The 15,506-nt window shown below is 36.2% G+C and overlaps 1 protein-coding gene across 1 annotated transcript in view; it reads left to right on the forward strand.

The window, feature by feature from the left end:
* Window positions 1–15,506, forward strand: part of USH2A (usherin) — a 371,949-nt gene that overhangs the window by 203,906 nt on the left and 152,537 nt on the right. Inside the window, 1 exon segment of the mRNA XM_031059531.1 lies at window positions 10,937–11,116. Within this exon segment, the coding sequence (XP_030915391.1) occupies window positions 10,937–11,116 (180 nt within the window).

Consider the following 15,506-nt stretch of genomic DNA (forward strand, 5'->3'; position numbering starts at 1 on the left):
ATAATGGATTTTTCCACAGTTTGGCCATGGTTTAACAATGTATTCAAGGGAAATACCTGTACAATTAGCCTCCATTTTTTAATTCAACTCTTCATTTTTCTGAAAACCTTTCTCTGTGAAAGTACTTGTTAAAAAACTGTAAGGAGCTTTATTTGGGCTGTTTTGCCATTCTGTTCTGTATAGATATGTTCTAGTTTTCCAGATAAGTATTTGTTTCCAGCAAACAGCATATGGAGATCAAACAGGGCTTCAGGAATTGAGGGCTCTGTCCGAGTTCTGCAGTGCTCAGGCATTATTGCTTGCTCTCAATACAATGTAATGAAATGTTGCCTTGCCTCAAGTCATTTAAGGCCCCGTGCTTGCTTGGGAGGAGCCTTAAAGAGGAATTTGGTTTGCAATTGGTTATTCCAAGCCATAAAATACTAACGCTACCGGAGCTCAAACAGCTTTTCCCTCTTCAAGAGTAGTTAGAGTTCTTGTTATCTGATACCCTTCCAGTTCTCAGAGCACTTGAGGGGAAAGAAAGGTGAGAGTCAGGCTTATTTCCCTCAAGTAGTTTCCTCATTCATCCCTATTTATTCTCAGGTTAGTTCAGATAGAATACAGGGTCATTTTTAATTACATCTGAGGGTCTGAAATTAAGTTCTAGGACAGGAAGAATCAGGTATTGCCTCTTTTCCAGAGGAGAGATTTGGAGGAAATTCTTATCTTCCTGCCTCTGTCAGATGACTGCGTTAGCACAAAATTAATCCAAATCTGTGGCCCCCAAGATGTTGTGATGCATTTGAATGTGAGTTTGACCTAAAGAGAATCCTTAATTAACTGTATGTCCTTAGGGAGTTTCATAACATGAAGTTGCAGGGTTATACTCAGAACTCTGTTGCTTATGAATGTAGAAATCAATGTCTGTTATTTTCAGTTTGGGGTTTTTTGTTTCTTGAGGGTTTTTTTAATACTTACCATAACTTCTTTTGATGACACATCATGTAAGGTCCATACTTTTCAGCAAGATAGTTAATCAGCTATTTTTGTAAAGAAAAAAACAATTTATCTGCTTACTCTGCTTCTTTGGAAATGGTGTACCAGGAAGGCTCATTGCAGCCCATTCATTCTCTTGCCAAATTGGAGAAATCTAACAGCAGAATACAGTATAAACAAGTTGACTTTTGCATGTATACATCAGAATGTTGCCCATCTAACCTTTTTGGTTTAATATTTACTATACATATGATTAAATAGAGTAAAACTCACACCATCTATTCATTTAACTTCTATAAGAAAGCTCCTCTTGTAGTCTTGAACTTGGCACAGTGTACCCAATACTTTCAGTATCCTCTCCAAACAGAAGTCAAAAAGGGAGTGTTAAGAATCAACCTAGTGCAAAAAGCAATGACTGCTAGGGGAAGACACCACCTGCAGATGGCAACAGAAGTGGGGAAAGGAATGCTGAAGCCCCTTGAAATTCCTAGCCTGTCTTGTGCTGAAGGCTTGAGAAAGAGGAACAGAAGTAATTACAAAATGCTTACCAACTTTTGCACCAGAAAGAAACCTCTACACTCTCACTGTGTGGGAGCCCTTAGCTGCTTTTCCAAGGCATCTATTAAGGAGATTTTTCATATTTCATCCCCTTCCTCTTTCATTTTGTCTGTCTTCTTAGTTCTAGCTGCAGACCTACAACACTTACCACTCCTAAAGACATATGAGAGGGAAACAAAACGGATGCATAACCTATTTTCAAGTAGCCATATTTAATCTGTTCACCAGAGCAGGAGTTAGGGGTATTTTGCCTTGGAATTGTAGGGCATTTAAAATTTGATTTGCCTGGCTGGAAAACTCATGGTTTTGCATGCGCTTCAGGATGATTATTGAGTAGAGTTAGTCAAGCTTCAGTAGGTTTTGAGCAGCTTCACAATGCACCATCTAATAGCATAATTCCTGTCAGTATCAGGTATGCTGTTCTTTTCTTTTCCTTAATACAGGTGTCTCTAAGGAAAGCAAAATTAAAGTCACTCTCTAATTCCTATATCTGACCATTTCTTTGGTGAAGACTCGAGCATCAGACCACAGATGGTATTTTAATTGATCTTCTGCATCGCTGTATTCCCATAGTTACGTTTTTTGTCACAGGTACATTGTCTGTCTTGTACTTTGTAATTTATTTGGTTTCATGTGATAAAGCTGACACATGGGGCTGAACCCCATTTTTGTGAAGAATGTATTATCAGTTCTTAACAGGCTGAAATTCCTAGTCACTGCCTATAGCAGAATTGGCTCCAAGACTGTTTCTACTCCCTTGGAATAGTCTAGGGAATAATAGCAATCTTCTAGAGATGGCTCTGGTAAACAGTATTGAGTAAAAGGGAATTTGCCAATCAGTTTTTCTACAAAAACAGTCTTTTAGTTAATGAATGTCTTCCAGTGTTTTAACCCACAGGAACACTACATTGACTGTGCTTCGGTATATATGGTAACTGCTAAATGCAAAAAAACAATTTACAACATTAAACACAATATGATTGATGTCAATGACATTACCCAAACTAGATATGTACAATCTGGCTAGAGCTTCCACAGATAAAAAAACTGAGTTTGAATATTTCTGTGTGTTGGCTTTAAACAAACTTCTCTTTAGAGACCAATATAAACCCCATCTCTTTTCTCAGGTAGAGAAAATGTGATGAAAACTGGGATTTTACAAGAGTTTTTTGAAGTTTTTCTTTGCACTTTATAAGGGGGAATCAAATTATATTTTGACTATATAAGTTTCTAGTGTGATACCAGAAGGATCATTATGATTGGTTGTCCTTTTATAGGGATAATTGTGTGCACTTGATGTGGTTGTTTGTGTTATTCTTCATGTTTTTGCCCTAAATAGTCTAGAGGGAGGTAATTTATAAGTAAGTACAACAAACAGTCACCTGAGTAATTCTGTGGTTCTTTCAATCTACAAGTGCATCACTTATGATGCCTCATGAAAAGTGACTGGAAAAACCAAAAGAATGTCATATGTCAGACAAAAATCCTAGATCAAGTTTAGAGCTTCATTCCTTCCAAAGTATTACAACTAACTGTAATGGCATTTGACAGTATTGACTTTTTTTATGTGACTTCTTTCGGCTAACTCAGCATTCTGAAAAAATAAATAGTGTTCTCCCTCTGTGATTGAAAGGGTTAAATAGTACCAATTCATTACCACTCACAAAAGGATTTATTTTCTTCTCATAAATCAGTTTTATTCCACATTTTTATTATTCCCTTGGGTCAGCTGCTCCAATTGAAATCAATACAAGTGCAAGTGACACAATCAATCTAGATATTTGATTATGGATTTGAGACTCCAAGTTCTGCTCTGTGTGTTTAGCTAGTCTCCTTCTGATAGCATCCCTGGAGAATGGAAAATTCTTATTGGCATCCATGAATTATGGGCATAGATTCAGAAACCAGATACTGTGATAATCTCCATTTATGTACTGCTGCAGCTAGAGAAAGAATGTTCTAACAATGGAGAAGCAAACTTGATGGTTTAAAAGCTAACTGGTTTTGATTTTTTTTTACTGTATAAAGTCCCTCATGAAATAAACTTGATAAAGTCTCATAATTTGTCTATAAAACCCCTCAAACAAAATGGATGAAATCAGTAACTATATACTCTGTCATCAGCTTAAGATTGCAAGTGCAGCAAATGCTTTTGATCTTTGATGTCTCATGTCAAATGTGATGTTTTGCTACTTGGATTACTCAGCTGTGCTGGGACACTTCCTCCTGTTCGCACCAGATAACAGTGCTTAGACACCAGAAACCTTTTTGAAATCCAGAGGAACTGGTTGTACTCATAGAATGTTTTCCAGAGTTTGGTTTAGGTCATGAGCTGCGTTCTTACTGTGTGTCTCTAAAACACTCTGTACAGTGTGCAGTGTGGGGGCTCCAGGACTGATGCCTCTTGGTGCTATTGCAGAAAAATGGAGTTAAAGTAGAGATGAATATAATTACAGCAGACATTTAACACTATACTGAAACACACTGTTTTAAGTGGAAGGTTAAAATGAGACTGACTCAACTGCAAGACTCATTAGATGTTTCTGTGTTTATGAGAGAGTAATGAGAAAAACTAAAAGAGTAATTCAAATCAAAAAGGTTTCTTCTTGGCAGCTTCATCAACAATTACAGAGGTCTTTTAGTTCAAAGCTTCATGGCACTGAGCTGAAAGCTCCAAAGGGTAGATGAGACCACACACTGAAGATTCCTTCCTGCCTGCCACCGTGACAAAGCCTAATCTTGGCTGAAGTTTAGGCATCCATGGGGTCTGTGCTAACTTTCTTGTATGAGCTCTCACATCAAGCTGTGGGCTTTATTCATATTTCAGTCCATAGAATTAATGAGCACATAAATGCACATTACTTAGTGTTTGTAACACTAATGATCACTTATTTCTACTGACAGGAACATGCTTTCATCGTAATGATTACCCCTGCTTTGCCTTAGGGTTCTTGAAGTGCTCTGAAAATTTTCATAGAATTGTATAACAGCTGAGGTCAGAGAGCACCTCTAGGGAACAACCAGTTCAAGCTCTCTTCTCCAAGCAGGGTTAGTTGGAGCACATTGCCCAGGAGAGTGTCCAGCTGGCTTTTGAGTATCACCAGAGTTGGAGACTCTGAGCAACTTCTTCCGGTGTTTGATCAATGTCAAAGTAAAACAAGTATTTTTATAGGTTTAAACAGAATTTCTTGTATTTTCTGTATGTACTCATTTGGTTTTTTCTGCTGCTGTACATTGCTAAGAAATGTTTGGCTACTTTATGCCTTCACAACAGATATTTTTAGTATTTTACAAATTTTTAAGATCCTTCCTCCTCTTCTTGAGGCTAAACAACCTCAGTTCTCTCAAACCCTCTTCGTGTGACATATTCTTCAAGGCTTTAATTATCTCTGCATGGACTCCACTCCAGTAAGTCCAGATCTGTGTTTTGCTGGGGATCCCAGAACATAATGAATTCTTCAGATGTGTCTCACCAGGCTGAATAGAGAGGAGGAATCCCCTTCCAGTCTCAGTCAGACTGTACACATTCTGTATGTCTCAAGACAATCTAAGATAGCTCTATCCAATCTAAGTCTGTAAGAAGCCTCTTTGAGTGATGACTTGAATACCAGTCAGAAACTAATTGTCAGAAACTGGGTCTTCTAGGTTTCATATTTCTGCTGTACATGCCAATACAGATTTTGATCCTGTTCTTCAAATATTTTCCATTTTTCAGTTTTAAAACTAAAGGCTTCTTTTAATTCCCAGGGAAAAAGATAAAATTTTTCAATGCAGATAATGTGAAACTCTTCTTATTTACAGGAAAATTAATATTTTGGATTCATAACTTTTCCAGTTTCCCACAGCGCTTTTAAATTACCCATTTTGACTCATTCAGCAACTCTCCTAACCCATGAGAGTGAAGTTTTCATGTGTTAAGAGAGTCTTTAAGTTTTGAACTCAGTTTGATGGACTGTGACCATGATATGCCCATAGGAACAATACATCTGTCAGCTCAGGAGAAGGGGAACAAGACAGTAGTGGTTCAAGACATTGAGACAAAAAAATCAGCAGTGTGCCCGTCTGAAAAAAAAAAAAAAGAAAGAAAAAGAAAAAAAATCCTCCAAAACAGAATGCTAAAACATAAAAACTAACCCAATCTCAAAACATAAAACCCCCTCAATATTTTGTTGAAGAAGTGGGTATGGCATCAAAGCCAAACTGCTTCACAAGTCAATATAACAATTGAGATGACAATTTGAGAACAGTTCATTATTATCGTTCTTAAGAAAAAAGAATTGCCAGTAATGCCGGGGAAGTATTTTAGCTGGTTTTCTACTGGGATAATCAAACTAATGGAAAGTGATATTTTTTTATTCTAAATACTCTATTAGAAACAATGGGAAAGGAAGAGAGGTAGAAAGGAAAAAATCTTAGCTGGGAGGAAAGTAGCTTTTGTGGTAGTTAATGAGGCTAAAGAAGAGGCAAAACTAACAGGCAAAAGAATGAGCTGAGACCCAAAGAAGTGTGCATATTCACAGAATTTCCCACCAAATGTGGTGTCAAAGAGACACAAATCAGCTGTGTCTCAAATAGGGACAGAAACTGGTGACAATGTGGATGAGCTCAGGGGGGAAAGGCCAAAAACATGAGTTCTTGTTTCATTTTTATTTTGCTATTCTAATCTTATTAACTTTTTCTGTGGTCCAAGGTACAAGGCTTAAACTCTGTATGCTCACAGTAATATGAAGCAGGCATAAAACCAACTGTAAGTGTTTGTGATAGTTAACTAAGTAATCTTTGTATAGATCCTCACATGAACTGTCCCTTGAGCTGGATTTTTGCTGCCTTTAGTCTTTGACTAGTCTTCTACAGTGGTAATAGTTCTGCTTCTGTCTGCTTGAATATTGTAGGGCAACATGTTCTGTAATTTAAAAGAGGTTGTCAGGACATAATGGTGCCATATCTAAAGTATGGATTGGTATTAATTACGAATGCAGTGATATTAATAGAATTACTTGGTATTTGCCCACACTTGTGAAATAGTGTCTTTCTCTGTTTAATAAATAAAAAGGAAACATCCAAATTTATTACCTTTTCCCTTAAAAACATAAATTTTGATCCTGATGGAAAAGAGTACCTTTAAACATGCCCAGATTTAGGGGAAAAAAAGTTCTTAAATGTAAGATGAATGTGTTTAGTTTGTATTATTTCTTTGCCGTGAGAATGGTTTCATGTTGTACCATTTCCTGCACTCCTCACAACCTTTGTCACATGAATAAGATATCAGGATGCTAATGACCAATATACAGTATTCTGTGTCTGCTGATGCTATACTGTACTGCTGTGACCTTTGCAATATCATGTATTCTGATTGGCTGTGCATTTCACCTCTTCCCCATGAGTTAATAAGGCTGTAAAAAGGAGAGAACTTGAAATCGCCAGCCAGTCAAATTACAGAATATTGAAAAGGTCAGAGCAGCACAGCACACAGAAAAAAATTATGGAATATATGAGGCATTAAAATTCTTGTGACAATGATTATAACAAGAATGGAAAAGGATACCCATTTATGTTATTTCAATCTAGTGAACCCCATAGGATGACAGACCCAGGACAGCAGTAATTTACACACCACTGCTTCACAGGAGCTTAATTCACCTATTTACAGGGGTGCTCAGTAACAGGAATGCACATCTGCTTGGGAGTCCCCTGCAGAGTGTCCACTCAAAACCATCCTGTACCTTCAAGTACAGAGACTCAACAGCTAAGTGCTCTCTGAAGCTTACCAGTTTTAAACAGTGATTTTGAATGCAATATATGTATTTGTGTGTCTTTGTTTCAACTATACATCACTTTTAAGTATATTTATGGATATTCTTTAGCCCTCACTTCTTCATAATCTTTTCCTGAAAAACTGACGTTCTTTGATCTGGTATAAACTAGAGTAAACTGGGAACAGCAGAAGTATTTCTCAATTAGCCTTAGGCAACAAAGTCCTGCAGATAATTTTGGGGAGTTATGGAGAACTGAGCAGGAAGGCTAGAAAAAGAACAAAACCATAACTATGCAAAAACATGGAAAGATTAAGGAGCTTGGGGAAGCCTTTCATGTCTGCAAAGGATTTAGGTTTTCTTAGGAGGTTATAGAGAACAGAGTCTCTTTGCCCTCTCTTGTTGGGATTTATCTTTTTGTGCAGGTGTTTGCACGCCTTAAGCATTCATGGGTGTGGTGAGCCATGGGTGTAGGAATTTGTTTTTTGCCCATTTAGGCAGAAAACATTTAATGTTAACAGAATTGTGGGGTAATCTCACTTATTGGGGTGCTGGTGTCTGTTCATGGTGGGAATTACAAGGCAGAAATGAGGAGGTTTTCTGGTATGAACCACTTGTCTGAAGTAGAACAATGTCTCTTAGGACTCCACACTGTCTGAGGTGACTGCTGTTTGGATCTGCAGTGGACTTGTGGGCAGCATGGAGAGAAAAACACCCAGGAAAACTGGACAAAGGGAGGCCTCATCCGCTTATACTCACAAATTGGGTCCACGCTGAGGCAGTCTGGGCAGGAATGGCATGGAATGATATGACAGGGTTATCACTGTATCGCTTTCTGTCAGGCTGAACCTGTGTGTCTGCATTTTCCAGCCCACTGAAAGCACAGTTTAGGCAGTGAGAAGTGGCAAAGCTCCATATTGCAAGTCAGCCACAGCAAGACCTGCATTTTAAAAATGTTCTTCTAATATTTTATTTGCCAGCAGCGGTAACTTCCTTGTCTAGGAATTGGGATAAAGCACCTCTTGTCTGTGTAAAATTTGGGCTAGGAAACTTGCAAGTACTCTTTAGCTTTTTATTGTAAGCAATGAAAAACTTTGAGCTGCTATGTTGTCTATCTCATTGTAAATTTGCAAGTTCATTTTTGAGCTGAATAAAATGGTTATGTAATTACATACTTCTCCTAATTATTGGGTAATTATATACTTCTTATAATTGCCGAGTAATCACTCTGCTATAACTAGAATTTAATGTTACAGCTAATTGTATAATTACTGTATATTAATGTTGTTATCCAGGCAACTTGGAATAGAGTATTATCCTTCTAATTCATTTTCTGTTACTCAAAACTGTATTTTTAAAATATAGTATAGTTAGCCATTGGAAGAAAGATTAAAAATGGAATAAAAGTATCAGCAGAGGAACTACATAGTTTCCTACCAGGCTCAGGTGGATGAAATTAAAATATTAACAAGTTAAATCTGTACTGTTGATAGGTAAATTTTCATTTTCACATGAATTTGGCATATGTAAATTGCTGTTAGACAATTTCTTTTATGCTTGAAGTTTGACTCTAGCCTATGTGCTGATCTGTTAACACTGTGTTATTAAATTTTCCCAGACATTGGAGGTGAAACTTTTGAAATAGTGTCTTTTTTTTTCCATAGCCAGCTGAGTCCTTAAGTGTTTGATGTCACTTGGATCTTAAGAATGTGTATGTCAAATATTGTTGCACAATTTTCACAAATAATAAATCACAAACATTGCAAAAACTGTGATAGATAATAGGAGAAATGTGCTTTGTTGGACTGTGTCTTCTCCCAAATCACACACAGGGACAGTTTCCCGAAGGTGCAGAAGGAGGGTTTGATACACTATTTAAAAGCTGAGATCAAGTAATGCAGATGCATTTTTCTAGTGCTGGTTGAGTAGCCAAGTACATAAGAGTAATCCCAGACAAAATAACTTTGCTTCTGCAGCATTCTGTAAGTGGAATGTGTAAAATGTGGTTGTTCTTGCATGTAAAGAAGCTTTGCCTCCATTGCTGTACCTAAAACAGGGTCTCTCAGATAAACTTCAGCGAAATCCAAAATGAATCCATCAGGCTTCATGAAATCATTCTACCTTCATGCTACCATAGTTTGTTTGGGTGGTCTGGTGCTATGGTAGGGCCCACTTCAGGTAGAATTTGAGCAATGAGGAACTAGGCTGCAAGGCAGATTTATAAAAAAGAGTTTTGCAAATCTGTCCCCTTTTCCAAAACCTCAAACAATAAGCTTTTTGTATGTTACAAATAGAATAACTGAAAATACCAATGCAGTTCATAAACACCAAAATAAAGGAAGGGCTTGCATTTGTACCATAAGTGAACCAAATTGTTCATAGGAATCCCCAAATTAGAGAAAAATCCAGATCACTCATCCATGGCAAAACGTAATGTGAGCATGACTGAAAGGTACTGCAAATACACCTTAATGCCCATCATAGAAACATGGAATATATGAAAATTTGTTTCTGATTTAACAGCATTTTGGTTTTAATAGTTAATTTGAAACTTGCATCAAAATGATTAAGTCTGATAAGTGTCCCTTAAAAAATTAATTTCAAAATTGATTTTTCTAGTTTTTTTGTAATTCCATCTTATTTAGATTTTGTAAAAGACTCAGATGTAAATATTGAATCTTCTAGCTGTGACAATGTCTTAATTTATTTACAATATTTTTACAGTTATAGTCTGTTTACTCTTGATCTCATACCTGTGGTCTTAGACTTGTGTTATTCTGCTGTTGTTTGTAATACAGAATTTTTATTGACTTCAGTGTGAAAGCTCTCCATGGAGTGATGGATAGTAATAATAATATTAATAGTTTATATGGCACTTCATATACTCAAAATGTAAGGTGATATTTAAGTGAGTCAGCTTGGCTCTGAGATGTGTGACCGAGGTCTTCATTAAGTCAAAAAAATGTTACTTGACATATATAATTTTTTATTTTCTAGTCTAACTAGGTATTTTGGAAAGGTTTTGGGTTTTTAAAAATTTTTGTATGGTAGAATATTGTCTTATCTTAAGTTTGAGATCTTGAAAGGGTTGCAAAGGACATGTAGGTTGCTGTGGTGTCCTCTGATGATTTCAGCTGATAAATTGAGTACTTCAAATCCTTGTTTTGTCTTTGAGAGAACTGCAGGCCATGCTGGAAAACCTGTTACTGCAGACGACTGTTTGTTATGTATGCAATGGAATTAGCTTATCAACTCCTAAGTTAAGCATTTTTCTAGCAAATTCAAAGTGTTTTGCCAGTCTTTCGTGGGTATAAGAATTATCATTAATGTTTGGATTCTGCAATTATCACAGAACTGTTCTGGAACTTGTGTTTGCTGTATATAGCAATCAGCTTTGCAACTGGTTGGTTTCTGTATTGGTTTATTTCCCAAGATTTACAAATGCCACAAACTGTTGGCAAAAGGAGAAGAAATTGTGAATAATAATTTTTCTTCCCAAGAGACCAAAAATTTGTGTGTGTTAGTGGTATAAATGGCAACTCTTCATTTGAGTAGAAATAAGACTTAATTCATAAAAACAGTGAATTGTAGCAGATGCAAGGTCTAACATTTGTTCTTTCCCTCCCTCTCTTGTTTTTCCATAACAGATAATGCTAATTATTCTATTGTAAATGATACACGGATGTTGTGCAGCAGCAAGGAATTCAATGTATGGGTACCCATTAAAGGACTAATTCCATTTTCTAACTACACAGTACAAGTGAATGCCTCCAACAGCCAGGGCAGCTTGATAAGTGATGCTATAACCATAGTCATGCCTCCAGGAGGTAAGTATGAAAAAGTGCTTTTTCTGTGCATGTAACAATTACACAAACACCTCTGTTCAACAAAATGTTATTTATTATTGCAGCTGAGGACTGAAGTTCAGAAGAATATGTTTGTATTAGTAGTTCTTACTCACAAAATTCTTTTTGGCTGCTAATTTGTCACTTTGTTCCATTTAAGAACTAGAAAATGTAAGTACATAGTTGTGTAGTTAGCATATTATGAAGGTGAGAAGTACATTATGTTATTCTTTTTTTTTTTTCTATGAATGGTGGTGTATTCTGGCATGGACAGCTAATCTAGCCCAAGAATATAGAGAGACTCACCTGCATTTTATAATATGTTTTGGAGTAAAAGTTGTTAGTGCTGACAAGGAGTATTTACTGGACAGACTTAGAGAATTTGTTTAATAATGGTAATATAAATCTTTGGCAATATATTGAGCCAGAATCCACAAAATAATGTTGCTGTAAGAAAGTCAATTACAATGTGCTGATTTACAGTGAATTAGGCTGTAAGCCAGTCTGGATATTATCTTCATAACAATTTGAAATAAGAAACTTGAGCAAATATGCCCTAAACATTTTATAATTATTTGTTTTGTAGCTTTGTTGTTGTTTGCTTTTTTTTTCAAGAAAGCTTATATTTATAGCTGATGTAGGTGTGCTGCTTTTGTATTTTTTCTTCATGGACACCCTAGCTAATTAGCTTTTGTTAAATAAATGTCAGTGTATACAGTTAATTGAAGGCAATTTTGAGTTTTTAAGTGAGAGTCCAACAACACTTGTTTTTGAGAGATGTGTGGTGTAGCTGTTGAGCAAGAACAATGTAGAAGAACATACATACAATTTGAATGCAAAAGAAAAGAAAAAAAGAAAAAGGAAAGAAACTTAGAGTTCAAAAACCCAGCCATGAAACAACTTGCTTGGGAACAGATGGATTGGGTTTGGAGACTTCAGAAAAATGAGTAAATGCAACACAGAGTTTTTATGACAGATTACTGAGGAACAAGGAAAAAGTCAGTTCCCAGCACATTTTATACTTTTCTTATCTGATTGTCAAGCTGCACCTACTATTAAAAAATACACGTTCTCATATAATAATAAAACTGCATCTGAGTTTTACTGCTCATTTAAAACTGAGCAGTAAGACACTGATATTTCTAGCTCCAGTGTCATGTTTCAGTTTTGCTTAGCAAAATTTGGTAGTGAAAATTTCACCAAATGACAAGGTAAAGGATCTTTAAGGATAAGCAAAGATGTGCACAAGTTTATGACAGCCATTAAGATACACTTTCTTTCATCATTAGATTGTTGTTGATTACAATTAGAAAACTTATAGCTTTGAAATTATCTTTTTTATGACCTTGTGGTAGTTTAAAAGCAATACCTCATTGGTTAAATAGGTTTTAGTTCATGCTTCCTTTTAGTTAATGATCTGAAAACATATTATCCTGATTTACACATAAAATCATGCTGAAAAGCATGTGGCATTCACTAGGATATGTGTGTTTAAGTAGAATTAAATTAGCAGTGAGAGTTATTAAAGAAATCTTCCATGCCATTGTCCAGTGGACTGTGATCTGTAGAGAAATGAATAATAAATGAAGCAGCGCATATGAGAGAAGAGCTCTCTCACAGGCTGTGTTTTCTCTGTATGTGTACACATGTACAGACACACACGTGTGTATCTAGGACAATATAGGTTTGCTTTACCAGGATGTTTGTTATAAAGAGCCTTTGAGGGTTATACAATTCCATTGCCCCCTAAATTATGAGTATAATGGTAATTTTACATTGGGCAGTATTCAGTGCCTTCACACTTCCTAAATCATTAAATGAAATCTAGATGCTGCTTAAATAAGAAAGAATTTTATTTTTTTACTTCAGTGGCCATGCTTTCACTTAGATGGGAGTTTTGTTTGATCAAAAAGTAAAGGTCTCATTGTGTACAAAAGCACAGCCTTTTAGGGAGTGTTGAAATGTACCATTCTCTTTCCAAGGATACCGAAAAAGTATTTAAGTATTTCTTAAAACTATTTAAGAAATCTGCAATGGGGGGACTAGTTCATGGAGCTTGATGGAAGATAGTCTGGGAGGGAGAGTGATAGAGGGCAAAGTAATATTCCATTTTGAAGTTATTGCTGATCACTGTTTTACAATTATGATACAATTTTTTTTCCAACATTAATTTCTTTCTTTCCTTTTTTTTAAGCTTTAAAACACATTGCACACAATATAAAGCACACCAAATCTTTAGTGTTACCTGACTGAATATATCTTAATTTCTTATCAAGCTGATTTGCCATGCTTAAAGTCAACACTCAAAAAAACTATCTTAGAAATAAGGAATTTATTTCATCTACACTCTCAACTAAAATTGCAGTGCAGGTTCAAGAGTTCTTGGAAAGACTAAAAAAATAGAAACTGAATCCAAATGGTAATCCATAAATATGAAACTTTCTTTTGACCCTTACCCTGTAGTGGTCTGGAGTTACTAATGGGGTTAGGATTTCAACTCTTAATGGGACTCCGTGCATTAGTGTTTGGTATGCATGGAATTCAGCATTCAGTTTAATAAGTGGTTGACATTGGTGATGTCCCTTAATTTGCTTAAATCTAATTGGCTCTTTTATCAGTCAAACCTGTATGGATTGGCAATTGATCAGAAAGGGTCAGCCATGACTGTGCATGTACTTAAATGCTGGAACCACCAGTTAAAGTCACTGTTGCATAATAAGAAGCTGAAACCATGAGAACAAATGATCTTCAGAGTCAGAAAGCAAAAGAAAGAGGAGAAGTTTTTCAGGATGTTCAAGTTCAGAACAAAGGCATTATGGAGTATATAAATTTTAAATACACTGCTTTTTGCCTCAAGACTTAAAGCTTTTTTTTTTTCCAGATGAACTGAAATCTTGTCTGAAACTGTCTTTGTTACATCAAAGAACTGCATAGAAAGCTAAAAGAGATGGAAGAAGCATAAAAGGGCATAGTTTAAAATGATTAGTGACAAATTTCATACTGCAGAGGTAGAAGTAAATTTTTTTGAGTTTTATATTTTTTCCAGAAGGAATAAATTTGTTCTATTTATCTTGTCCTAAACTGCTTTTTTAGAAGCTGTAAAAAAATAATATTCTAGCCAGGACTTCACATTAATTTGAGGATGCCACCCAGTAAAAGATCTGGAAAACATTGTTTTAGAATTAATTTAATTAGATAAATGATTGAAGTGATAGAGAGGATATAAAACTGCAAAATTCTGGGAGAAAACCTTTTGCAGAGAGCTCTTGGTTATACATTTTTGTCCTCAATGAGTGCTACTTCTGATATCGTGGCACATAGAAGACCCCATCATTTTAGAATTGCTTTGTAATAAGGGATGGTGAGCTAGCAGAAAGGAAATTTGCAATCACTGCTGATAATAGCTTATACTCTAGTTAAATCCTTTTATTGTCTTCCTTTGGCCACCAAAGTCTGAGTATGGAAGGGAATGGGAAGAAGATGGATTATGTTGAATAAATAGATGCAAAAAGGAGGGTGGGCTGCTGCTTTGATGGGAAGCAGGAGGGTGGAGTCCCAAACATCCCCTACAAGGCTGGAAAAAGGACTGGATTTCCAAGTCATGACAAGAGGTCTAAAGACTGTTTTGGATGGTAATTCTGTATCACATTGCAGAGTTGACTCCCTGTGGATTCTTATACTGGAGATTATAAACCATTAATTTGGTGCTGATTTATCTACAGAAAAGAACCTCAAAGAATTGATACATCCTGTGTGAAACATATAAGGAAAGATACTCTGAAAAAGAATCTGCCTAAGTAGTGAAGTGCCTCTTTAAACTCTGCCATGATTTATTAAGCATGTTGTTCGATTATGTGCTCTGTCTGTGATTTGCTCAACATAGGAATGTGTAGCAGGAAAAGATGTAAGATTTTGCCTTAGACCCTTCAGTCCCTGCCCCTTGCAGGTCTGTTCTTTCTGAGTGGAATGCTGCATGCCACTGCCTGGGCTTGTTCTCAGCAACAAAACGTGAGCCTACATACCTGTAGCTGTGTAGCTGATGTTTGTTCAATATCTACAGGAGATGGTGTCCTGCAACCAGAGGGTGTCAGCCACTGTTAGTTTAAGTCACAGCACCTCAGAGAGTGGAGACTGAACCTCATCACAGGACCGCTGATCTAATTATGCAAACAAGTAGGAACGACATCATACAGCTTATATTCACATCTGAAAGCATTTGTTCGTGGAGGTTGATCACTGAAGCCAGCAGGCCTCCTTAGAGGAATGAATATTCAATAAACAAAGAAAACTGATGCTAAGTCAGAATTATGTTGGAATAAAAATCAAACTTGAATATGCTAGAATTTTCCCTGGGAGACAGATTTGTTTTCCT

The sequence above is a fragment of the Geospiza fortis genome, unplaced genomic scaffold (genome assembly GCF_000277835.1).
Source record: "Geospiza fortis unplaced genomic scaffold, GeoFor_1.0 scaffold41, whole genome shotgun sequence".
In the NCBI taxonomy this organism is placed as follows: Eukaryota; Metazoa; Chordata; class Aves; order Passeriformes; family Thraupidae; genus Geospiza; species Geospiza fortis.